Below are 23,811 nucleotides of genomic sequence, written 5' to 3'. Positions count from 1 at the left end.
GCGTCCCCCGTCTCAAGACCCAAGAAGTACCTTACCTTATTAGTAGGTCCCGAGGCCACACATCCACTCCCATCCTCACTGGCACTCATCACATCTGCATCCACACCTGCCCATCCGCCTTCTTCCTCCTCCTACACTTCCTGCCTCTGCTAGACATTCCACCCGTCACCATCTTCCTCCCATACCTTACCCTGCCGACTTTGCTTTCTCACACTGACCCGATTCAGGCGTATCCTTCCCACCCTGACCATTCTGCCCTCTCCAGCTACGATACATTCATCCCATCCCTTGCCACCCCACAGTCACATTGGCTCGACCGACCTCATAATCAACGGGATCCTGCACGCGACGGTGCCATTTCACCGCGCCTCAGGCATAGCATGCCTCTTGACTCTGTGATTCACATCTCACCCCAGTGAATCTCACGCACCACTGTTGTAGTCATGGCCCAGCAAAGTGTAAGTCTAGGTTCAAATTCTGCTCTCCCTCCATATTAAGCGTTTGCTGGGTGGCCCACGTAAATTTCCAGCTCGATCTGCATCCTGCTTCTCTCATGCTTTCCAAACACGTACTCAGCCCGCCACCGTCAATCAGCTGCTAATCTCACACAGCAGGAGGCCAAGGGCGCCGATCCGGACAGCAATCCCGGTTCTGTTGAGCCCAACGCCATGGCATCGACTGAGGCTTCCGACAAGGAGCTCAGCCTGGAGCTGGCTGCCGGCTATGGCACCCGCTCTCGCAATCGGAATGGCAATTCACGGATTAATTACGCCGAGGACCGTGACTATGACGCCGAAATGTATGATTATGATCACGCGGACGCCAAAAAGTCGGCGCGCCAGACGCAGGCTGCTTCCCAGTGCGATCGTGGTAACGCGACTTCGCGCAAGGCGTCAGGTGAGGATGCGAAACCAGCCGCATCCCAAAACGGGTCCAAAGAGCAGACTCCCAGCCGACAAAACGCGTCGCAATCAAAAGAACAGACGACGGTCTCGACCCAGCCGTCAAGGAAGCGCAAGGCTGCGACTGCGGCGCAACAGGCATCCAGCACCGGTGGTAGCACGCCAGCTGGCGCCACCGCGTCCAAGCGAGCAGCCTCGTCCGCACAGAATTCATCGTCAACGTTTCCGTGGCCCGAAACGAATGTGCTATCATTTTCAGACACCGAGGCACGCCTGCAGCAAGGCGACCGACTGGTCGCCGACGATGGGACAACTTTGGAGGCAAATGGTACGTACTGGCTGGCAGCAGCCGTCGTGGTGGTGGCTGGCTGTGGATGTGGCAGGCAGCCACTTGGCGATCATCACACGATCCGCCGGTCGGCGCGTGAGACGCAATCTGAGAAACCCAGCGCAGCGCGGCCCAGCCCAGCAGCGACACACGCATTGCACCACCGCGCTTTGACTGTCGCGCAGAATTGAAGACTCTCATGGACGAGACTCGCTAACATGCATTCACAGATCAGGTCTACTTGGTGTGCGAGCCAGCTGGCGAGCCATACTACCTTGCTCGCATCATGGAGTTCCTCCACGTCGGCGGCAAGAAGACCAACCCGGTGCATTCTATCCGCGTCAATTGGTTCTACCGGCCCAAAGATATTGGCCGTCGATATGACGATATGCGGCTGGTTTTTGCGACGATGCACTCCGATATCCAGTCCTTGACCTCGCTCCGCGGCAAATGTCGGATTCTTCATCGTGCCGAAATCAGCAACCTGGACGACTATCGACGCACGCCCGACTGCTTCTGGTATGAAAAGCTGTATGACAGATACATCCAGAAGAACTACGACCTGATCCCGACGTCTCAAATTGTCAACGTGCCCGAAAAGGTCAAGAAGGTGCTAGATGAGCGCTGGCGGTTTGTGCTAGTCGAGCAGGGGCGTGGCAAGGAGCTCACTAGCGCCGTCAAGACATGCAAGCGTTGCTCCAACTATTGCGCCAGGTACGTATCCCCCCTACCTGTTTGTTCCCTGTCCCGACCTCCGTTATTGGGGTCCTGCTGCACGACTTGTACCGCCCCACTCTATGCTGGGCGTGGGCGCCACGACAACATCCTTGTCGAAGTATGGTACGGTGCGGTTGGGCACAAGCAGTCGCAGGTGGAATTCTATCCAGACATTCAGGGTTAACGGCGCTGACATTCCTGTGCGTAGCAATAACTCGGTGGATTGCGCCGTGTGTCATAAAACGTACCACATGGAGTGCGTCCGGCCACCCTTGCTCAAGAAGCCGTCCCGTGGGTTTGGCTGGTCATGTGCCGCGTGCAGTCGTAAGCAGGAAATTGCACTCGAGGCTCGACACACGCCAAATTTGTACGGCGACGCCGAGGAAGAAGAGCACTTGGAAGAGGAAGAAGAGGAGATCCAAGCGGCTGCTACGGATCGCTCGATCTCTGTGGACGCAAATGAAGATGCACCCCACGAGGCTACCGCGGAGCAAGTCCACAATGCCAAGTTATGGCCATGGCGGTACCTCGGCATACATTGCAAGGTCGAGGATGTGCTGGACTACGATGACCGTATCCATCCTCGCGCCGGCACCAGAATTGGACCTCGCCATCAGGCAGTGGTTCTGCCTTGGCCCGGGAGGCCAGTTCAGTACGTGAAACCGCCCGAGAAGAAGAAAGGCAAGAAAGCCGCTGCCGCCGCGATCATTCCTGCCGCTGAGCAGTACCCCAACGGACAACGGCCAGTATGGGTACAGGACATGCCACCGGGGTACATCACGCGAGGTGAAGATTCAGTCGATCCAAACGACCCGAATGCATCTGCAAAGCTCATTTGGAGACCGCCACCAGAGGGCGATGTCGACGGCAAAATCAAGAAATTTGTCGAGGAGGCCAGAAGCATGGCCAAAAGCCTCGGGTTACCAGAGAGGTCGACCAACGTCCAGGACGTGGCCTTGGAGCATCTATACCGAAAAGACTACTCGCCAGAAAAAGCGAAGAAAGCCCTTGCTGCCACACCAAAGGCCGACTTCAACGAGCCGTTACCCACAGCGACTGAGCAGAAGAAGTTCGACGAGGCCATTGGCAAGTACGGTTCGGAGCTTTGGTCTGTGAAAAGGCATGTTAAGACCATGAAACCCGGCCACATCACTCGGTACTACTACACGTGGAAGAAGACCGACCGAGGCCAGGCCATCTGGAGCAACGTCACAGGACGAAAGGCCAAGAAGGAAGCCAAGCAAGCTGCTGTCGCAGCCCACAAGCTAGCCGACGATGTTGCCGACGCAGAGGATGACTCTGCCTTCGATTCCGGTAAAGCGTCCGAGATGAAGAAGAACTTCATGTGTCAATTCTGCCACTCTACGTCCTCCCGGCGCTGGCGTCGCGCGCCCAACGCTGCGGCTGGTCTCGTCAACGAGAATGGCGTCAAGGCGACGAGCAAAGACAAAGGCACGCAGTATCTTCAGGCGCTCTGCACTCGTTGCGCTGAATTGTGGAGGCGTTATGCGATCAGGTGGGAAGATTATGAGGAGCTCGCCAAGAAGGCCGGCGCGACAGGGAACAAGGCTTGGAAGCGCAAGCTCGATGAAGAATTCGTCAAGGAACTTGAAGCTGCGAGCTCTCGGGGCATTTCCACGCCTGATCGCCCGGAAAGCCCTGTCCAAAATGCCGTCAACGGCTCTGAGCCGCCTAGGAAGAAGCTCAAGAGCAATGACAAGGACCCGGAATCGGATGGTGGCAGTGGCACAAGCCTCACCAAGAAGAAGGAAAAGGTCGTCCCCGAGGAGCCTGTCATTCCTCCAATGCCTCAACCTCGCACACTGCCGTGCGCTATCTGCGATCAGCTGGAGCCTCTTTCCGACCACGTTGCGTGTCGTGAGTGTCGGCTCTCCGTTCATCGCCAGTGCTACGGCGTCGTGGACGGTCGGAACGCCGGCAAATGGACCTGCGACATGTGCGTCAACGACAGAAACCCGCAAGTGTCGACGTCCTACAGATGCGTGCTCTGTCCAGTGGAGCATACCGAACATGAGCTGATCGAGCAACCGAAGCTGACACACCACAAAAAGAAGATGTCAGACAAGGACCGAGAAAGGGAGAAACTCGAGGTGCAGCAAGCACGCAAAGCGCTGGAACTGTACCGCAAGCAGCAGGAAGAGCTCAACCGCCCTCTTGGGCCACGGGAACCTCTCAAGCGGACTGCCGACAACAACTGGGTGCATGTATCGTGCGCAGTGTTCACACCCGAGGTCAAATTTGGGAATGCCAAGGCCATGGAGCCCTCGGAAGGGATCCCTTCCATTGCACGCACCAGGTACGAAGAGACGTGCAGCGCCTGCAACATCCCGTCTGGTGCTTGCGTGGGCTGCATGGTTTGCAAGGCTTCATGTGAGTTGTCTTCCTGCCTCTGAAGGCGCGGTGCATAACTGACATGTTGCAGATCACGTTGAATGTGCGCACAAGCAAGGCCACCAGCTTGGCTTCGAGCTGCTGCCCGTGAAAGGCTCACGCAGAGACCAGTCACTTCTCGTTACTATCGACGGCGTAGCTGGAGTGCTGTCGCCCGGCCTCTGCTGCAAGGATCACCCCCCGGCCAAGACGAACGCGCTCACGCATCAAATGCACGGCCGGACCGATAATCCTGCGCTGAGCGTGATACAACTCTATGTCCAGACATACAAGCAAGCAGACTTGGCCTTGACGGGGACTGTGCGCAAAGCCAACACTGTGACCATGGCGGCCAAGATATCCGCCACGGCTCTTCAGCCAGGACTGCGACGGCTTTCGACCACGACCACGACTGTGAGCAACGGCGCGACTGGCCAGCGCAACGGAGTCGCCCCCGAGACTTCGACCGACAAGAAGGCTGGCGAGAAGGTGTGCATCAGTTGCGGAGTCGACACAAGCCCCCGATGGTGGCCTATCGACGCTGCGACCAGAGCTGGAGGCAGAGGTCCCTTCCATACCATGTTGAACGGTGTGCACTTGGGCGAGGAGGCAGAGAAATATGCTTCCCAACGGACAGTGCAGTGTCACAAATGCCACGCCGCCAAGATTCCAATGCGGCCCAAGTCGCCTGTTGCCCTCTTGTCGCAGCCACCGCGTCCGAGATCGAGAGCTGACCTCCCTGAGGCGGGCATTGTTGCTGCATCAGCTGCTGCACTCCGCAGTCCTGAGAGACGGGCACACAATGTCGAGAGCAGAGAAGCCCGTTCGCTTCTCCAAGGGTGGCTGCCGCCCGCGTCTTTATCGTCAGTTCTGCAGCCCGCACAGGCGGCACATGCTCCTGTGCAGACACACTCGAACGGGCCTCAACGGCCGGCTCACGCACATCCTGGGTACTCCCCAATCTCAGCCCACGGGCCACCTCCAGGCGGCGTGCCATCGCAGCCCCTCCAAGCCCCCCAAGCGCCTTCGTACCATGACTGGCCACCGCGCCCACCAAGCCAACATGGCTCTCCACCGAGGCATCTGAGTGCCCCAGCGGTTGGTGCACCTCCCGCTGGGAACATGTCTGCACTTCGACCGCCAAGCCTGGGAGGTCCTTCACCCCCAGGCCCACTGCCGATGGGCCATCATCACGGCCCTGCGCACAGCTCACTGCCTTTCGCCAACGGAATCCCTGCGTCTCCACGCCGCGGATCAGGGGCAGCGCCGCCCTCGCCTTTTGCTGGGACATTCGCTGTGAGCTCCTCACACGGGCCGCCACCCGGTGCCATCCCCCCCATGGGGCCACACCACACGTTGACCAACGGCATACCGCCACCTCGGAATGGCCCGTATACGTCGAGCATGTCGCCTTGTCAAGGACCGTATCCCGCGCCCATGGGTAGTCCTGTGAGGACAATGGCAGGGCCAGCACGCCACGGCCACACAGCGTCAAGTGGATCGAACGGCTCTCGCCACGAAAGCGACGGAAGGCCTACTAGTGGTGCAAGTGCCAACCCCTCGTTGCGTAACCTTCTGTCTTGAAGAAGCGGACGGACGCAGCGTATGTTTGGCCTCCTCGTTGAATGTGGCACCTAAACTTGGATATCTTGATATTGCATGGTTGCGCAAGGTGTGCAAAGGCGTTTTTGGTTGGGCATTTACAACAAAAGAAATACATGGAGGATGTGTACCTGTATACATGTATAAGAACGAGGCGTGCTTTTGGAAGCGAACGTCCAGGCGACAGGAGTCCTTTGAAAGCCTTTGGCGCAAAAAGTCTTGATGGAAAGCAAGGCAAATGTGTTAGAATTGAGGCATTAATACTATACCTAGCTACGAACAACTATTTCCAGACGTTCTTTTTGTGTGACTTGGATATCTTTCTCCATGGTGTTTGGTCTTCCCTCCGCCGGCTGGCCTGGGTCTGTCATTGTGGCTGGTGTGGCTTGTGCCTGCACCGTGCGGATGTGGCTTGTGGCCGACCGAAGCAACTCTGGCTGGGCTATTCATTCCATTCCAGCACCAAAATCCGCCGCCTGCCCAAAAAAACCTTCCGCCCTTCTCCCTTCATCCACCGTTCAGCGCGATGCCTCTGCCGCAACACTATCCCTCCGGCATCCTTCGGCATGGGCGCCTCGCATCTCGAGCTCACCCAAAGCCTTGCCGATGCCTTCAATGAGCTGGCCGACGAGGCCCAAGGCTTGAATGACCGTCGCATCGTCCTCGAGCACAAGCTTCGGTTTGCACACGAGCAGGTAAGCCAGCCATCTCCGTCTCTCATGTTTCCCTCAGGCGTGTTTGTACCTGCAGGTACGGAGTGCAGTACTGTGCTCACCCTCTCTGCTGCTGCGACCTCGGCTTGGGTCCCTCCGCAGGCACCACATTCAGTCCGACGCCGAGACCGCTCGGGATGCTTACATCAGGCACATCGTTCGGTTGGGGTTCCTTGGAGGGGATGATGTCCTTGCAGCAGTTGGGTGAACCAGTCGCCTGTGCCCCCGTACATTTATACAAGCAGCCTCCCGCGTCATTCCACCACCCGTTCCAACATGATGAACAATCTTTAGCTCTAGATCACGAGCAGCATCGTCTGCCAAGAGTGAAAACATTTTCAAACCTCTGACATTTCCTTTTCCTTGGAACACTTCTCATCAAACACACCTCGCACTTTCCACATGTCGACATTGCTAACGACCCCTCGTCTCCTAAAGCTGCAGTACTTGGCCGATAAATATGCTCCCGCAACGCAAGAGATAACGGAGGCACTCGCCCATCTCCAACTGCCTCCACACAACGCCTCCATCGACGAGAACTCATCCGTGCCCCTGCCACGAAGGGGCTCACCCAAGTCTCAGCATCAGGTCGCAGTAGTCATCCGCGACGGACGGCGTGTTGCGTCGCAGCTTGCGTCGTTGGGCGAGGCTAGCAAGACCACCGCCTCCACCCGAGACGCCTATTCGCACACCTCTGGGGAAGAGAAGAGCTCCATGTCCACGGCCCTGGAGCAGGACTTTACCGTCCAGGGCAAGAGGGGCAACCTCGACTGTCCCTTCCAGCCGCCGCCCGTGGCCTCTGGCGAGAGCCACGAGGCGGACCGCCATGAGAAGAACATGCCACCTGATACAACACCACATCACTCCGCCGACCCCATCTGCGCGGCCATGTACGAGGAAGCGACGTCGCAAACAACCGGCGCACAAGACGCGAACGGTAGCAAATGTCCCATCCGCTTCCTCGACCAGCACTCGGCCGAGGAGATTGCTCACTATGTGGAGACGCACAAGCATGAGCTGCCTCGCAGCCACGAGGTCTGCCTCCGCCGGTATCAGCACAACGAAGACCAGATCCGGAAGCTCGACAACAAGTACGGTAGCATGATCAACATGATTGAGGATCTCGGCCAACTGCATCAATCCATGCTGCCAGAATCGCAACAAGGTCAACCCCGCCGTCCCAGCGAGGTAGACAAGGCCTCCAACGAGCGCGTCAAAGACTGGGCCCACGCCATCACCGAAACGACCGGCTCGGCCGCGGACGAGGTCATTGAAGAGGACGCCGAGAGCGACCGCGAGAGTCGATTCGACCGCCCGATGAAGGAAGTTCGAGTCGGCGAGTCGCCGAGTCGTCCTTGGGGCATCAGTGTCCCCGTTTTCGACTCACACGACGACGATCAGGTCCCCTTCTCCCCGCCACCCGCGCCCGTCCGCATGCCTAGCCCTTCGCGGAGTTCCAAGACACCGGCCAAGAAGTGTCCCTTTGACCACACCAAGATGCAGGCCATGACGGCGGGCATGGCAAGTCACCAGCGATCCACGTCTCCCACGACGCGGACGCCTCACCCGCCCGCGCCGCACACACCGAGTCCCGCCAAAGAGTCTGTCCCTCAGCCGACACCACTGGCGCAACCCGCCTTTATCAGCCCCGACTCGGTCAAGGCGACGCCTGGGGCGCCGCAAATGGTCTTCAACGGTCCCGTCTTCATCGGCTACCCTGTCGAGCAGGCCATGCAGATCATGAGTCAATACAGGCCTAGCCAACCATGAATTTCTCGATCCGACTTTTTTAGAAATTGCAGATTGTAATAGCGATTCGTTACACAAGCGAAGGCGTTGGGTATTAATTAGCATAGCATGTGATTATTCAGCTCGAAATCATGACAGACAGAAATTGCTTTAATATCAATGACAAGGTCTTTCTCTGCTTTGCACCCATCAGAATCTCCTTTGTGTGTGTGCTATGTCCAAAACAAGAAACGCCCTCCATCTATGGTCTTTGATACCGGAACGCCTCGCCTCCTAGTCATTTGCCCGTCCCGTCTCAGATAGAAAACCTAGAATATCTATCCAATATGCGAATCGCAATCATGTCATTCGTATATGCATGCTCACCAAGGCGAACGTCTGCCAGCCTCATTAGGGCTCGACGCCTTGCTCGTCGATTTGGGACCGTCACTCGTGTAGTCAGCGTCCTCGTCGACGACCTGCGTCTCCCACAGCGACAGGTCATCGTCTGTCATCAGGTTGGCCGCATCCTCCGGGTCTATGAGCGTATCCTCGCGGTCGAGGTAGGCATCGTGCGCGCGGCCCTCCTCTGCCTCCTCGTCCTCCCTGGCCTGGCTGCGTGCAATCTCGGCCGCGCGGGCCATGGTGCGCTTGTAGATGATGTACCCCACGGTGATGCCGACGCCGGCGCCGACGGCCATGCTGAGGTAGTTGACCATCTTGTCGCCCCAGGACATCTTGTCGTCCGACTCGGCGAGGATGGCGAGACGGCTCCCGATGAAAACGTGGACGAGCAGCTTGGGGCTAGAGAGAGGGGGTCAGTAGCCGTCCCTACTGAAGGTAGTGGAGTGTGTGCAACGTGCACTAGAGGTGAACATACCTCGACAATGCCGTGGACAGCGCAAACGCCGTAGGCGTGATGCTAGGAATGGTGGCAAGGAACCCGTTGCTCATGCTGAACGGCAGCGGACAGAAGCGGATGCCCGTCAGGTACCAGATCCCGTCCCGCCGCAGCACCTGGCCGAGGGCCACGAACCGCGCGTCCTTGCCCACCATGCGATCGACCGCCTTGCTCAGGACCGTCCTGGCCGCGATGAAGGCGCACAGGCTGCCGATCGTGCAGGCCAGGGCGGGCACGGGCCATCCCCAAGGGAATCCGTACACGAAGCCGCTGATGGTCGTAAACGTCGAGTAGCCAATGATGGGCGGAAAGGCCGCGGCGAAGACGAGGGCGAAGATGATGAGCCAGCCGCCGGGCAGCTCGCGCCAGGACTGCGACACGCCGGCGAGCCAGTCGAACAGCCGGTGCGAGTAGACCCACCCCAGGATGATGAGGACGTAAACGGCAATGATGCCCACGCCGGCGACGATGCGCTGCAGCACGCTCATGCGGCTGTACGTCTCAATGGTGTACTTGTTCCAGGCGTCGAGGGTCGTCCACGCCTGGCGCAGCCGTGGCGAGTTGCGGAAGCGCGCGGACGAGAGGCGGCGGACGTTGTTCGAGGAGCCATGGCGTGCCCACAGCGGCGGCGAGGACGATGGTGAGTTGGAAGGGGAGACGGCGAGGTTCTGCGCCGCCGTGGAGTAGTCGGCCGGCATGATGGGAGTCTTCAGTACGATGTGTCAAGTGTGCCTTGGTGCATGCGTCGCAGTCGCAGTCGGGTGGAGGGAGATGGACAGACGAACGAATGTCGTGATGAGAGTGTGTATCGGAAGATCCCAGGACGGGGCAATGGGCCAGGTGAGGAATGCCAGTCAGCCAGACACGGACGCAGGTCGTTATCGTGATGATGAAGCGAGCGGTGGCTGCTTGGATGAAGTCAGACAGGCAAACGGGCAGATCTGACGGATGCCGACGATGACCGGCAGCCACGGAGCAAAAGGCAGGCACAGCCGTGCAGCAGCCGCCCCCACTCCTTGTGAATGACCAAGATTCCCCACGTGCGTTGCATCGTGACGGACCACTCAGATATATGAGCTACGAGGTAGACACTGCACTGGAACTTGTGGCAATTGTAATTGCAGATGTGGATTTTCTATTTTACTGATTTAAGCCGGCGTCGTCACCGCCTGCTGGGGCCTTTGGGCGGTTCTCTCACCAACAGCCTGACCTTGCCATCCCCAATCTCGACAGCTTGATCGAGAATGTCCACTGGTGCTGTCTTCTCCGCAGCTTCATTCGCGTCCTCCTTGGCCAAAGACTTGTTCCAGCTCCTGGGATCAATGCCCAGTATACCGCCCATGTTGTTGCGGTCTCCAGGCACCGAGAACTCGCGATAAGCGTACCGCCACTCGTTCAGAAAGTTTCTGATAGCCTTGCCGACCTTGTCTTTGCCATTCTTACTGTGATGTCCGGACCCGGTGATTGCATAAATGGGCTTGCTTTCCTGGCTGCTCTCCAAGAGGACTTTCTCCAGGTACTCGACGGCCTCCTCAGGGTGCAGTCCGTGCAGGTCGACGTACATCTCTGTCCCCCCGACGCGGTTTTTGTTCCGCTCCTCGTATAGCTCGCGCGCGGCCTCGCGGTGTGCTTTGCGCATAAGGTCGTTTTCGCTTTGACCACGGAGACTCAGCGCCTTGGCTGCTCGCGCGTCGTTGCGGTTCCAGGCTTGCGCAGCACTGTCCAGGTCAGAGACAGAACACATTACACACTCAAGCAAACACCCACCTCTGTAGAAACTTGTTGCGGAGACCACCGTGCTTGATAGCTTCCTGGCGTGCCTTGAGGTACGCCTTGTTGGCCCGCTCGCCTGTCTCTAGCCACGGAATGTGCTTCGGGCTGGGAATGGACTGCGCAGCTGCACTGTTCTCGCCGTTCTTGATGGCAGTAGCGCTGCCGTTTCGTGCAAGGTTCCTGGGCTCCAGCTGCGGCGACGAGGCTGGAGAGGGGCTCATCTTCACAACGTCCGCCAGGGAGCTTGGCGCGGCATTCTCTTTCGTACGTTTACCTGGCTGCTTCCTGACCTGTTTGGACAGTGTCGCAGACCCTAGCGAGGGAAAGGCCTCCGTGTCGTCTAGCGCCGGCGCGGTGGGCGCGGGCTCCCTGGGCTGCTGCCTGCTGCCCGGCCGAGACCTTGGGCGCTGGCCATCACCGCTGAAAAAGGGTCGCAAGCCTGGCGGTGGCGTCAACCCAGCGCCGAAGGCCGGGCTGCTGGAACGTTCGCCATACTGGTCGCTCGTTACGTGCAACGAAGGGAAAGAGGAAAAGTCCCCCAGTTGCAGGTCTTTCTGTCCCTTCAGAGGTGGCGTCTGCGACCCGTCGAGCGAGAGCTTTGTCATTAGCTTGGCCGGATCGTGGGAGAAAATGCATGTTTCCCCAGCGAGGCAGTTGCCCATCATCCAGTACCTGAGGGAAGGGTTAGCGTGTGTGTCATAAATGCGTGGTAAAGGTGCGGCACTCACTTGCACAGATGATTGCTGAGGTCGTGACTGAAGCGACAATCGGCCCGGAGACATTGACCAGTCGACATGTGGAACTTGCAAATCACGCCCGACTTTCCTGGACCAACGGGCGTGCTGGGGCGGGCCTCGGGGTTTAGAGATTTGCCAACCAGGATATTCTTGGGTTCGTCATGAAGCGGTGCGCCCTCGTCCAGTGGCTGGTTCTCCATGATGGAAGTGATAGTTGCCGAGAGGTCGTAGCCATGAGCCGCGAGAGCGGTCTCGATGTCTTCGTCGCTGCGTGTGTGGCCAAGGATGGAACGCAAAATGTCATACGGAGACATGTCCATCTGTTGCGAAGACATGGAGAAGGAGAATTCCGGAGCCGTCGCGTTGAGACCACTAGGTGTGCCCACAGAAGAGGTGACACTGGCAACATCATCATTCGTGAGCCATTCCACATTTTCTGTCTGGTAGTCCCCCAGAATCTCTGTAGCGGGCGTCAAGTCGTTTGCGAATTCATAAGCTGTAAGGCTCGGACTGTGGGGTATGGCTGGTGGGACGACGGGCGTTGCGAAGACGGGACGGGGCGACGCTCTGGGAGAAGAGAAAGGCGATGCCGTCACTGTTCGGTTGAACGAGGAAGGCACAAAGCCCGGTGGCGCAAGCGGACTCACGCCCAGTCTCGGTGAGCCGGACATGGGAGTCGGGGATCGAAACGACAACGGTGAGGCTCGGCGGAGGATAGAGTGTCGGATGGGAGGAGGCGACGCCGATACAGCTCCGCCGTCTCTGTACCGCCATAGAACGTCGAGCACGGCGTTGTCCAGCGAGGGCCCGCTCAGGGTTGTCTGCGCTTTCAAGACCTCCTCCAGTTTATCGGTCTTGTCTTCATCTTCAAGGCTGACGTCTTGCAGAACGGGCAAGCATATGTCGTAATGCTCGTCGGACACCATGATGGCGTTCCGTCGGTCGTATCGGACTCGGAAGAGGCGCTTCGCAGTCTAGTCCGTCAAGAGTCGGTCTTGGACGTGGCGGTATTGCGGAACTAGGTTGCGTCTCGGATCATCGACGTTCGAGGGGACAGGAAATGGAAGGACGAAACGTATAATGCGGCGGACGATCTGGATGGTTGGTCCGTTGTCAGTCATCGCCTAGTAGAGTACGAGGAATGATGGGTACAGGTCCGGCTGTGTTAAGATTGAGGGGGGCGTTCTTGTGGCACTGACCCTTACTTTGGACAAAGACGAGATGCTGATGAAACGCAAACGTCGCAGACAAGAAGGCGCACGGACAAAGCTAAACAAGTAGAGCAGTGGCGCGGGAACGATAGCGATGAAATGCGCAACCAAGTGGCCGTCGAGCGGCTTACATTGCGTGCGTCGCGCGATGATCGTACATGGGCGTTGATGGTTGGCTCAAGTTGTCTGTCGGTGACGGGAGTTTGCTCGACGGGCTGGACTTCTAGCTCCTGCCCGGGGCTGCTGCCAACTGCTCCTGCCTAGGCTCGTGCAAGGGTCGATCGAGCCTGCGGGACTGGAGCTTAGGTGGGCCATCCAGGACCAGTGGTTGTTAACCTGGCGTGGCCTGGCCCGCGCTCCAGTAAGAATGGGCGAACGATCACCAAGTCCAGTCCACTGGCAACGCATCTGACCTGTCTTAGGTACTACGTACTATTTATAAACGTACATGTAGTTGTCCTGCGCTCATCAGCATAATTACACAGGCGGCGAGTCCAGTATCTAATGGATAAGGTGCAAGCGTCTGACGGGGCATCGACTGAGGGAGCAGAGCTAGGATCTCCAAGAGCTTTGAATTGTGTCATCTCATCTTCGCAACATCCAATGACGACTTGAGCAGCTATCTCACATCGCATGCACAAATGAGAAGGTAAGGGCTGCCTTGTACTTCCATGCCAACCCAACTTAGCGACCCTGCTCATCAGGGCCGCTGCAGCCACAACCCTTCATCTTATCTTGACCAAGTACGCATGAATCGAACTCGCCCTCGTGGGGGAAGTAGAAGGCATTGTAAATAAAATATATCCGAGGTCGCGCTGGCTTCGAACAGCTCTGCGCTTCCGCTGTAGATAGATGCCGATCCTCTTCACGCAATATCCTCGTCATCGCCTCCAAAGCAAAAGCTGAATCCACCACCCCCTGACTCCGTCTCGTCAACAGCCACAGCAGCATCCCATTTCCGTTTCTTGCCACTCTTACGGCCCGCCAGCTCCACTGCTTTCTCGAGCGCTTCGGGGTAGTTCGACCCAAGCCTCTGCGCAAAGAGCTCGTATGGGTTCTCAATGTCGGAGCGGAAACCCGACACCTGATCAGCCTTGTCACGCAGGAAAGAGATGGCCTCGGACAAGTGGTGCAGGCTCGGCGACTTGGGCACAAAGTTCTGCGTCAAGGCAATTCCTGCCTCCAGATTCACCACCAGGTGCCACCAGCCGCTTGGTACGTGCAGGATCTCTCCTGCATCACAGATTCCCTCCACACACTCGGGGAGCTGCCTTGCTTCCTCGTGGAAGGTCAGGAGCCACTCGGCAATGCTCAACGGACTCGTGACTTCACTGCTGTCCTTGGAGACGTAGACGCCCGGCACATGTGCCGTGGGAGGGAACATGATCCAGTACTTGGACCCCTGGATCACAGCGTTCCAAGCGCTCGTGGCGTTGGGGTCTTTATGGAATGTCGAACCGCTTCGCTCGGGGCCGACAATGAGCCATCGGTGCGCTGGCCGCTCGTCCCCCAGGACCTCGAAAAAGTCCGGTCCAAAGCAGTCCGGGCGCCAGTAGGCTGCGTCGTCTGCATCTCGCCCGACCTTGATGCCCATTTTCTCGGCAAATCCGCGATCGAACAGGTATAGAGGACTTTCATCCGCGTTGTCCGTCATGTACTGGCAGTAAGTCTTGAACGTCCAGTCCACTGCCTCCGCCCGAAAAGTGACGTTGCCGTGGTCCTTCAGCAGACTGTCGATAGTCCATTGAGAGGTGACCGGCCAATCTTGGATACATTGCGACAGGACGAACGGCTCGCTTGTCCAGTGCTTTGCAAATTCCTCGTAGCTCAGGTTATCAAACCGTCGAATCTGGTTTGCTTTGGGGATCCCCGTGACGTAGTGTTGTAGATTGATGTTGCTGCAAGCAAAGGGTCGGTGCAGCACATCGGAAAAAACGTTGCTGCAGTCGATCTGCCTGCTAGGTTGCTCCTGGAGACCTAGCACAGTTGACCTCCAGGTCCCGGCCCAGCGCACTGGGTTGACACTGTCAGCTTGTTGTGACCTGTTGGCATGTCAGCGGCCGGAATCCCAGTGTTGATCTACTTGTGACGTGAAAATCGACTCATAAGGTGGGTTACTCGTCCTGGGTGTTCTCTTACAGGAAAAGCGCTTTCCAAAAGTCGTCAAGATGACAAATGGCGTAAAAGTACTTGCAAGTGTGCCCAAGGTTGAAAAGACCAGGTACATCCAAATACTCCAGTAGGACTGTCAGCATCTCCTCGGGAAGCGAAGCCCACGTTCCAATGGCGCTTCTCGCGACTTCACCACGATGGAAGTATTGGTTGCCCAGGGGCTTGACTCCAAGGGGGTGACTCGGAATAGAGTCAGATGCCTGGTCAAGCCCATTTTCAACAGGCACGGCTGAAGGCATCACCGGGCATCTAGGCGCGAGGTCTAGTGAGATAAACTCAGTTTCGATGCTCACAGAAGCCGAGTCACAGATAAATGTCGAAGTGTGGTCCTGGGAGCCGAGCTAAGGCGAGAACAAGTCAGATGGCGAATCGACTCATGATACGCTGTCGCAACTCTAGGGGTGTGAGACTCAAAGGTGACTGTTCTTTCTCAGGTCATGTCTATGTCACAAGACGGGGCTGGACTGCCAGGGCATCGAACAGGGTCAATTGGTGGCGTCGCCAGTGGCAGTATAATCCCTACTGAGGGAAGTGCTGTAAAAAAAAAAAGTCAGAAACCCAAAAATTCGCGAACAGCGGTGAAGCCCACTTTGAAGTCCTCCTGAGACTCGTGATTGGCTCCACTACTCGAGCGGGCAGGCCACTCGTCGAAAAATTCCCATACCTCAAGAGCGCCCCTCGACCCAAGTTTTCTCTCTCTCCTTCAACCTTCAAAGGGAAAATCCTGATCACCCAAGAACAAAGAACCTCTTCCTAGATTTCAGCCGGCCCTCGTATTACTCGAGTGTCCTTGGATCTAGTCGACTTTACTTTCTACTCGCAACCCGTTCGCAACCCCCCGTTGGAGGATTCTGCGACTTTTTTTTTCCTCTTCACCAACCCCACGATCTCTCAAGTCTAGGTCGAGCTGTGCTTGATCTAGCCTTTATAACCACCAAACCGCAATCATGGCTGACAAAGGTCTCGAGGATGTCGCTGAGGGTGAGTAAAGATCCTGCGCTCATGTTATCATCGGTCATGTTATCATCGGTCTCGTCCTGTCGTTCTCGTCGCTTGGTACAAGCTCCCCGCGTGGGTGACTGAGGGGCAAGCCGCCAAGGGTTGTGGGCTTGTTGCCCTCGACTGCTTCAAACCCCAGTCAGCCCCGCCATCCAAGCGACGACGGGGAAATAGTCCAAGCGGCGATGCGATGCGATGCGAATGACCATCAATTATCTATCATGAGCGTCATGCTGATACTCTGTTTCCAGGCCAGATCGAATCCAACTACGATGAGACTGTCGACTCCTTTGATGACATGAGCCTCAAGTCGGAGCTCCTCCGTGGTGGTAAGTCCAGCGCCCTCGGCAAAATCAACAAAACAAGTCTGACCAAATTCGCGCAGTGTACGCCTACGGTTTCGAGCGTCCCTCTGCTATCCAGCAGCGCGCTATAATGCCCGTCATCAAGGGCCACGACGTCATTGCCCAGGCCCAGTCCGGTACTGGCAAGACCGCCACCTTCTCCATCTCCGTCCTCCAGAAGATCGACCCCAGCGTCAAGGCCTGCCAGGCCATGATCCTTGCTCCCACCCGTGAGCTAGCCCAGCAGATCCAGAAGGTCGTTGTCGCCATCGGCGACTTCATGAACATTGAGTGCCACGCCTGCATTGGTGGTACTAGCGTTCGTGATGACATGAAGGCCCTCCAGGACGGTCCTCAGGTCGTTGTCGGTACTCCCGGTCGTGTCCAGGACATGATCCAGCGCCGCTTCCTGCGTACCGACTCCATGAAGATGTTCGTCCTTGACGAGGCCGATGAGATGCTTTCTGTAAGATGAAGTCAGCCTTCCTTGCGATGCACCGTACTGACAATGTTCTCCAGCGTGGTTTCACCGAGCAGATCTACGACATCTTCCAGCTGCTTCCCCAGTCCACGCAGGTCGTGCTCCTGTCCGCTACCATGCCCCAGGACGTCCTTGAGGTCACCACCAAGTTCATGCGCGACCCCGTCCGCATTCTCGTCAAGAAGGATGAGCTCACCCTTGAGGGTATCAAGCAGTTCTACATCGCCGTCGAGAAGGAGGAGTGGAAGCTCGACACTCTATCTGACTTGTACGAGACCGTCACCATCACCCAGGCTGTCATCTTCTGCAACACCCGCCGCAAGGTCGACTGGCTCACCGACAAGCTCACTGCCCGCGACTTCACTGTTTCGGCCATGCACGGTGATATGGAGATGGCTCAGCGTGACCTGATCATGAAGGAGTTCCGCTCCGGCTCCTCCCGTGTCCTGATCGCCACTGACCTCCTGGCCCGTGGTATCGATGTCCAGCAGGTCTCCCTGGTCATCAACTACGATCTCCCCGCCAACCGTGAGAACTACATCCACCGTATCGGTCGTGGTGGCCGTTTCGGCCGAAAGGGTGTCGCCATCAACTTCGTCACCGCCGACGACGTCCGCATGATGCGCGAGATCGAGCAGTTCTACAGCACCCAGATTGAGGAAATGCCCATGAACGTGGCCGACCTCATCTAAGTGTGGAGTCTGAATACGACGTATACGCCTGGGCCCTCCCGCTCATCGAAGCCTTATCACCTTGAAGCGACTCGACGACACAGGGACTGTTCAGGCACCAAACTTTTCATTTGTCAGAATTTTTACTGTCCAGTGACGATAGAATTTCGATTCCGTTTTTTTAGAGGGCTATCCCAGGCCGCCACAAAAGGAAGGTGGCCTGGGGACGTCTCTGCCCGGGGAGAAAGCAATGAAGAATGGCAGCGTGATGAAGGCTCGGGAAGCCCTCGGCGCCTTAACGACAAAAAAGGTGCATCAGGGCCGCCAAAAAGTAATGCAATGACCTTTATGCTGTTCTGCGGCTGTTTGTGTATTTGCGGGGTCCTTCTCACGAAATGAATCAAAAAATTAAAAATTCTTCCATCGCGTCTGCTGTGACGGTTCTTGCTGTCCACAAATATCTCCCTCGTCGCAACTACGTCGAATCATCATCATCATCATCGTCGTCAGCGAACACTGGAGACTGCTCGTGGTATCTTTTGTAAACGTCTCATTTCTGTAGCTCATCCTACTTCGTCACGCCTGTCAAGCGCACACCAAATTATACATACGAAAAGTTCGAGATGCTTGTGTCCAAGAGAAAAATCCATGTCTCTTCTTTCCACACATCTCGTGTTTGTTTGAATGATCCTGTAACGCCCCTGGTATAATGCCCCGCCAAAGCCCAAAGTTCGCCAGCCCAGAGCAATTCATGTCAGTAAATGCAACGCACGCAGCCATCCATCCATCGATCGCCTAGCTCGCCTGGCCAAAAGCAACTTGGTTGGGTGGCGGGCTCTTGATGGCCTGGCCAGCGTAGGCGCCGGGGATCGGCACAGCATCATAGACGGGTTCGTCGTCTACGACAGCAGCAGGAGGCTGGACTTGAATTTGAGGAGGTGAGGGTTGGCGGACAGGCTCCTCGACGGCGAAGGCAGCCTGTTTGGTCTTGGGGGTCGCCGAGGGGGCTTTAACTGGGGGAGCCTGGAGCACGAAGCCGGACTGGGGTTGTGATGGAGAGAACTGCGAGCTTGGCTCGGCCACACGGCCACCAGGGGTAAAGGGGCTCTCCTCAATGTCGGCGAGGTTGCGGAAGGCAGCCGGGGGGTGACGGGGAGACATGGCGTACTGGCTCAGAGCAGGAGACTTGGGACCAAAGCCGGGCGTGTTGGGGGCGGACTGGCTGCGCAGCTGAGCGAGGTAGAGATCGGAGCGGGCGCGGTCACGGAGATCCATGGACTTGGCAAGACGGCGCTTCGTGTAGTAGCGGTAGAAGACGATGCTGTAGAGCGTGATGCAGATGACCTCAATCACAATCTCAATGATGATACAGATCAAGGTCCAGTTCTGGAGGCGGCAGATGAGCTGATAGTCGACCTTGTCACCGTAGACAGCAGAACGGGTGTTCTGGACGCAGGACCAACCCCACATGTCCTTGTTGCCGGAGTTGTTGCGCGAGTTCTGGAAGAGGGCCGCAGTGATTGCCCACAAGACCATGCTCATAATGAACTGTGTCTGTCAGTAAGGTGAAGCGTGAAGTGGGGAGGAATGTACGCACCCAGCCAAGTGCAAACATAGTATAGTAGGTGGCCACCTTCTCAGCTCGTTTGTGACCACCACGGAAGTAGGCACAGAACACAACGATACATGCGCCTAGCGTCAGGCAGGCCATGACCAGCACCAGAACCTGAGGCCAGATCTTAGTATCCTCGGCCCAGGCGGGCATCTTACTTTGGCTGGGCAGGCTCTTGGTAGCGTTGAAAATGGCGAAACTGGAGGACAGCATGGCAAGGATGATTAGGGCGCAACTGAAGTTGACACCACGGAGAGCAACTTTGGCGAGGCGTACGCGGGCCTTGATCTTGACGTCGCGAGCCTGCTCCTTGTCTGTGGCGCTCTCCTGCTTCTCAAGAATGTCCTCACGGAATGTCGGGCTTAGGGGGTTGTCAAACTTCCTCGCGGGCGTCCCCGGCACCTTCATGGCGCTCTTGAGGGGGGTCTTGGGCGTCATTGGCACGGCTACGGACTCGCGGTTGTTGAGGTATCCGAACCCAATGTCACCCGGTTGCGCTTGGGCCATGTGTGACTTCTCGGGGTCTGCAAAAGGAGACTTTGCTTCAATAGGCGAGTGTACAGTTGTGGCCTCCACAAAGCGAGGCGTCCGAGGCTTGAGCGAGTTGTCTGATGATGAAGAGTCCGATGTACCGGTGCGTGTTGGTGTGAGGTTGAGAGCGGCAGGCCGCCTTTTCTCGTCTGCAATACTGGTCAGCCGTCTCGCACTTTCAATGTTTCTTGTTCCATGTGACGGACCTCGTCCAGGCATTGTGTAGAGAATGTGTATTAAGAACCAATATGAAGAGTTTCGAAAGATGCAGTCGGTCACTGGAGGAGAGATCGGTGCAGTTGATGAGGAAATATGCCCAGGCACAGTCTAGGGCACGCTTTTGCGCAAGAGAAGGAGAATGACACACAAGACAGAGAGACCAGCTATCCAAGAATGGAGAGAGAAAATGGATCAAGGCATACGAAGAGGGATGCATTGGGTTTTGAAGCGACAGAGTGGCGCGGCAACGAGAGCAGCCCATTCGACGAAAGACAGGCGCCCATGACCGGGAAGAGAGAAGATGGGGCTTACCTAGAAGCTTGACAGACCGCGAAGACGCCTCCTGATAGGCAGGCTCTTGATCAAGATCGAGTGACTAGTCGATGTGGATGGTTAGACGCCCACGATGCTCCCACACGGCGGCTAGCCGTGTGAACCAGCGGATTGGTGTAAGCTTGAGTACCGGAACGACTCCAAAATAGCGTCACTCAGTGAGCGTAGTCTGGCGAGCGAAAACGGAATAACGTAAATTTTTTCGACGTAGAGCTTTCGCAACACAGCTAGTAAAGGCGTTCTCAACGAGAAGAGGAGTGTTGCGACTGGGGAGGAGCCGAGTCTTGACTCGATGTGAGGATGGCCAGCTGAGGAGTATCTGGCGGCGAGACCTCGAGCCAAGAACGGCTGTTGCAGCACCTCCACGGCCACATCCTTGCCGGCGACTGGAGAAACATGGCAAACAGCAAGACAACCAAGTCTTTGCTGTGTTTCCTGCTTGAATCTGCAGAGTAAGGCGGGCGATGGGAGGCTGATTGGTCGTTGGACTGGAGGGACCCTGGCGCGGGCCTGGGTGGGCGATTAACCGCCTGCCGCTGGGGTTAGCCCGGTGGCCGGCAATGCCTTCCCATTGGCGGACAGTCTGCACAACCGCCGACGTCTGCACATGTCGGCAGCCAATGAAACGCGCCACAGCCGTGATGAGCACCTAGAGCTCTAGCCACATGCAGACCTGGGCGGTAAACGACATGTCGGGATTCGTCGTCGCTCTCTTCGCTATCGAGATGTTTCATGCGGTACGGAAGCTCTCTCTATTTGATCCGTCGCTGCCGACATGGAGGACCAAATGCCACTGGAAGCTGGGCTGCAAGGTTATTAATTAACCTGCGATCTGAAAATAGCATCATGTCTATCGATGGCCAGGGTTTACCCGTCTTTGTACCAACCTCTCCTCAGCCTAATCGCATAGCCTAGAATCCGTAGTAAGCTTCTCAAAGAGCAGGCGGTTCATTGATTGACAGGACGTACTTGAGCTAGGGTTGCAACACAAAAGCGATCCGCCTCAGTGATGCACTTGGCGCCGATTATACTAGACCAGGCAACGCTCAGCATGTGAGGGACAAGAAATGTACGCTAGGACTCGACAAAGCGCACCAGCTGTGGAAATCGGCGTAAAAGAAAATCAAACTTCGGGATATAGATAGAACCTCGATGCGTCGTTTCCAACGAGCTACAAGGTCACACCGAGACTCAGCGTGAGCTTGCCATGCCCGATAAGCCGATAAGGATTACCCCGCGCTCTGTTTCACAGGACACACCTCTACCATGCAGCCTATGTGGAAGTCGATGTGCCTTATTTAAGGAATCAATATCCAGTCGCTATTTCAGCTCGCTTGTCCCTCGATTCGAAGTTTGGGGTTACGTAGCACGCGTTCCTTGAAAAGCAGTGCGTTCTTGGGTTCGACAAAGGCATTGTAGGTTTCTGTAGGACGTTACTGTCGTAAAGCAGCAGAGGTTAACCTCGATACATGATTAAGGCTGTTCCAGTCGTCTATGCCAACGTGCTGCGCCCATCTCAACTAGACCTCGAGTTTCATTTCAGAGTACTGATGCACAAATTTGATCGAATGCTTGCCTGGCCACCGTCGCTGCTCGCACTACGTAGTCGAGACGAAGCGAACCTTGGTTAGCCTCTGACCCAATCAGAATCTTCCATTGTTCTAGTTAATGCGGGGCCTCCAAAGAGTCATAACCCCCACCACTAATTTTTGCTCACACGATGTACGACAGGCCATCACCAGGTACATCACTCACGCAAGCAACAACAGCCGCCAAGATGTCTGCCGAAGATAACAAGTACGACGACCCTATGTCAGAGTCCGAGTCTGGCGAGTCTTTCGACGGCCAAGACGATGCGGGCCTAACCGAAGAGAAGCCCTTGAAGTCGGCCCTCAAGAAGTCGACGTTCGCTCCTGGCCCCGCCTACGAGAAGCCTTACCTGCCCCCCCAGACAGAGCCCAAGGACCTCGACGTCAAGACGCTCTCGCCTCTTACGCCCGAAATCATTGCGCGCCAAGCCACGATCAACATCGGTACTATCGGCCATGTCGCTCACGGAAAGTCCACGGTCGTCAAGGCCGTCTCCGGTGTGCAGACCGTCCGTTTCAAGAACGAGCTGGTGCGCAACATCACAATCAAGCTGGGATATGCCAACGCCAAAATCTACAAATGCGACAACTCTGCGTGCCCCCGACCAGGCTGCTACAGGAGCTTTGGCAGCGACAAGGAAGTCGACCCCCCTTGCGAGCGCTCCGGATGTGAGGGTAAATACCGCCTGGTCCGACACGTCTCGTGAGTCAGAACATGGAATAAGCAGACAGGACGTGACGTTAACAAGTACAGTTTCGTCGATTGCCCCGGTCACGACATTCTGATGAGCACTATGTTGTCAGGTGCCGCCGTCATGGATGCCGCCTTCCTTCTCATCGCAGCCAATGAGCCCTGCCCTCAGCCCCAGACTGCTGAGCATTTGGCCGCCATTGAAATCATGAAGCTCGACAAGATCATCATCCTACAGAACAAGGTCGACTTGGTGAGGGAAGAGGACGCCAAGCAGCACTACGAGTCGATCCGCAAATTCATCCGTGGTACCGTCGCAGCCAACGCACCCGTTATCCCCATCTCTGCGCAGCTCAAGTTCAACGTTGACGCCGTGCTTGACACCATTGTCAACACCATCGAGGTACCTCCTCGTGACTTCTCCATGGACCCCCGTATGATGATTATCCGGTCCTTCGACGTCAACAAGCCCGGTGTGTCTATCGACGAGCTCAAGGGTGGTGTCGCTGGTGGCTGCATTCTGCACGGTGTCCTCAAGCTCGGTGACGAGGTGGAGATTCGTCCTGGTATCGTGTCCCGCGATGACAGCGGTGCGCTCAAGTGCACACCCATCTTCAGCCGCGTCATCTCGCTCAACTCCGAAACAAACGACCTCAAGTACGCCGTGCCCGGTGGCCTGATTGGTGTGGGTACACGTATTGACCCTACTCTGTGCCGTGCCGATCGTTTGGTTGGTTTCGTTCTCGGCCTCAAGGGCACACTGCCCGAGATTTACAGCGAACTTGAAATTGAGTTCAACCTGCTGCGTCGTCTGCTGGGTGTGCGCACTGCCGATGGCAAGGGTGCTAAGGTGTCCAAGCTGGTCAAGAACGAAGTCATCATGGTCAACATTGGCTCCTCGTCAACTGGTGCCAAGGTCTCTGCTATCAAGCACGATGCCGCCAAGCTGGTTTTGACCACCCCTGCCTGCACAAGCATTGGTGAGAAGATCTCGCTGTCTCGCCGTATCGACAAGCATTGGCGTCTCATTGGATGGGCCTTCATCCGAGCGTAAGTCGCACCATTCAACCCCTTATTCAGTATGTGATGTGTGCTAACTTGAATTTCCTTGTAGCGGTGTCACCGTGGAGCCCAGCAACTAAGAAAGATATGGTCTTTGCACGGAA

General features: G+C 56.7%; 8 protein-coding genes across 8 annotated transcripts; 4 read left to right on the top strand and 4 right to left on the bottom strand.

Moving 5' to 3' along the window:
- Positions 1-443: 443 nt before the first annotated feature.
- On the top strand, positions 444-5,425 carry J7T54_008235 (Lid2 complex component-like protein; the record flags this gene model as incomplete). The annotated part of the gene is made up of 6 exons (XM_051508459.1): positions 444-458; positions 612-1,230; positions 1,461-1,944; positions 2,156-4,338; positions 4,391-5,201; positions 5,245-5,425. 6 exons carry the CDS (start codon positions 444-446, stop codon positions 5,423-5,425), a joined length of 4,293 nt encoding a protein of 1,430 aa, XP_051360473.1.
- Positions 5,426-6,506: 1,081 nt separating this feature from the next.
- On the top strand, positions 6,507-8,423 carry J7T54_008234 (uncharacterized protein; the record flags this gene model as incomplete). The annotated part of the gene is made up of 2 exons (XM_051508458.1): positions 6,507-6,635; positions 7,092-8,423. 2 exons carry the CDS (start codon positions 6,507-6,509, stop codon positions 8,421-8,423), a joined length of 1,461 nt encoding a protein of 486 aa, XP_051360472.1.
- A 341-nt stretch (positions 8,424-8,764) lies between these two features.
- J7T54_008233 (Golgi apparatus membrane protein-like protein) lies at positions 8,765-9,980 on the bottom strand (the record flags this gene model as incomplete). The annotated part of the gene is made up of 2 exons (XM_051508457.1): positions 8,765-9,185; positions 9,262-9,980. The coding sequence occupies 2 exons, from the start codon at positions 9,978-9,980 to the stop codon at positions 8,765-8,767; spliced, it is 1,140 nt and encodes a 379-aa protein (XP_051360471.1).
- Positions 9,981-10,444: 464 nt separating this feature from the next.
- J7T54_008232 (Polyadenylate-binding protein-interacting protein-like protein) lies at positions 10,445-12,718 on the bottom strand (the record flags this gene model as incomplete). Its single annotated transcript, XM_051508456.1, has 3 exons — positions 10,445-11,000; positions 11,050-11,727; positions 11,784-12,718. 3 exons carry the CDS (start codon positions 12,716-12,718, stop codon positions 10,445-10,447), a joined length of 2,169 nt encoding a protein of 722 aa, XP_051360470.1.
- Positions 12,719-13,868: 1,150 nt separating this feature from the next.
- On the bottom strand, positions 13,869-15,414 carry J7T54_008231 (F-box protein-like protein; the record flags this gene model as incomplete). The annotated part of the gene is made up of 2 exons (XM_051508455.1): positions 13,869-15,045; positions 15,143-15,414. The coding sequence occupies 2 exons, from the start codon at positions 15,412-15,414 to the stop codon at positions 13,869-13,871; spliced, it is 1,449 nt and encodes a 482-aa protein (XP_051360469.1).
- A 708-nt stretch (positions 15,415-16,122) lies between these two features.
- J7T54_008230 (ATP-dependent RNA helicase eIF4A) lies at positions 16,123-17,691 on the top strand (the record flags this gene model as incomplete). Its single annotated transcript, XM_051508454.1, has 4 exons — positions 16,123-16,156; positions 16,426-16,503; positions 16,560-16,984; positions 17,038-17,691. 4 exons carry the CDS (start codon positions 16,123-16,125, stop codon positions 17,689-17,691), a joined length of 1,191 nt encoding a protein of 396 aa, XP_051360468.1.
- Positions 17,692-18,465: 774 nt separating this feature from the next.
- On the bottom strand, positions 18,466-20,032 carry J7T54_008229 (uncharacterized protein; the record flags this gene model as incomplete). Its single annotated transcript, XM_051508452.1, has 3 exons — positions 18,466-19,218; positions 19,268-19,962; positions 20,020-20,032. 3 exons carry the CDS (start codon positions 20,030-20,032, stop codon positions 18,466-18,468), a joined length of 1,461 nt encoding a protein of 486 aa, XP_051360467.1.
- Positions 20,033-22,142: 2,110 nt separating this feature from the next.
- J7T54_008228 (Eukaryotic translation initiation factor 2 subunit gamma) lies at positions 22,143-23,787 on the top strand (the record flags this gene model as incomplete). The annotated part of the gene is made up of 3 exons (XM_051508451.1): positions 22,143-22,657; positions 22,709-23,695; positions 23,760-23,787. 3 exons carry the CDS (start codon positions 22,143-22,145, stop codon positions 23,785-23,787), a joined length of 1,530 nt encoding a protein of 509 aa, XP_051360466.1.
- Between the last annotated feature and the right edge of the window lie 24 nt (positions 23,788-23,811).

The sequence above is a fragment of the Emericellopsis cladophorae genome (genome assembly GCF_022114955.1).
Source record: "Emericellopsis cladophorae strain MUM 19.33 chromosome Unknown NODE_44_length_188334_cov_123_963608, whole genome shotgun sequence".
NCBI lineage: Eukaryota > Fungi > Ascomycota > Sordariomycetes > Hypocreales > Bionectriaceae > Emericellopsis > Emericellopsis cladophorae.
The sequence above is the reverse complement of the archived record's forward strand: the minus strand, read 5'-3'. Positions and strand labels throughout refer to the sequence as shown.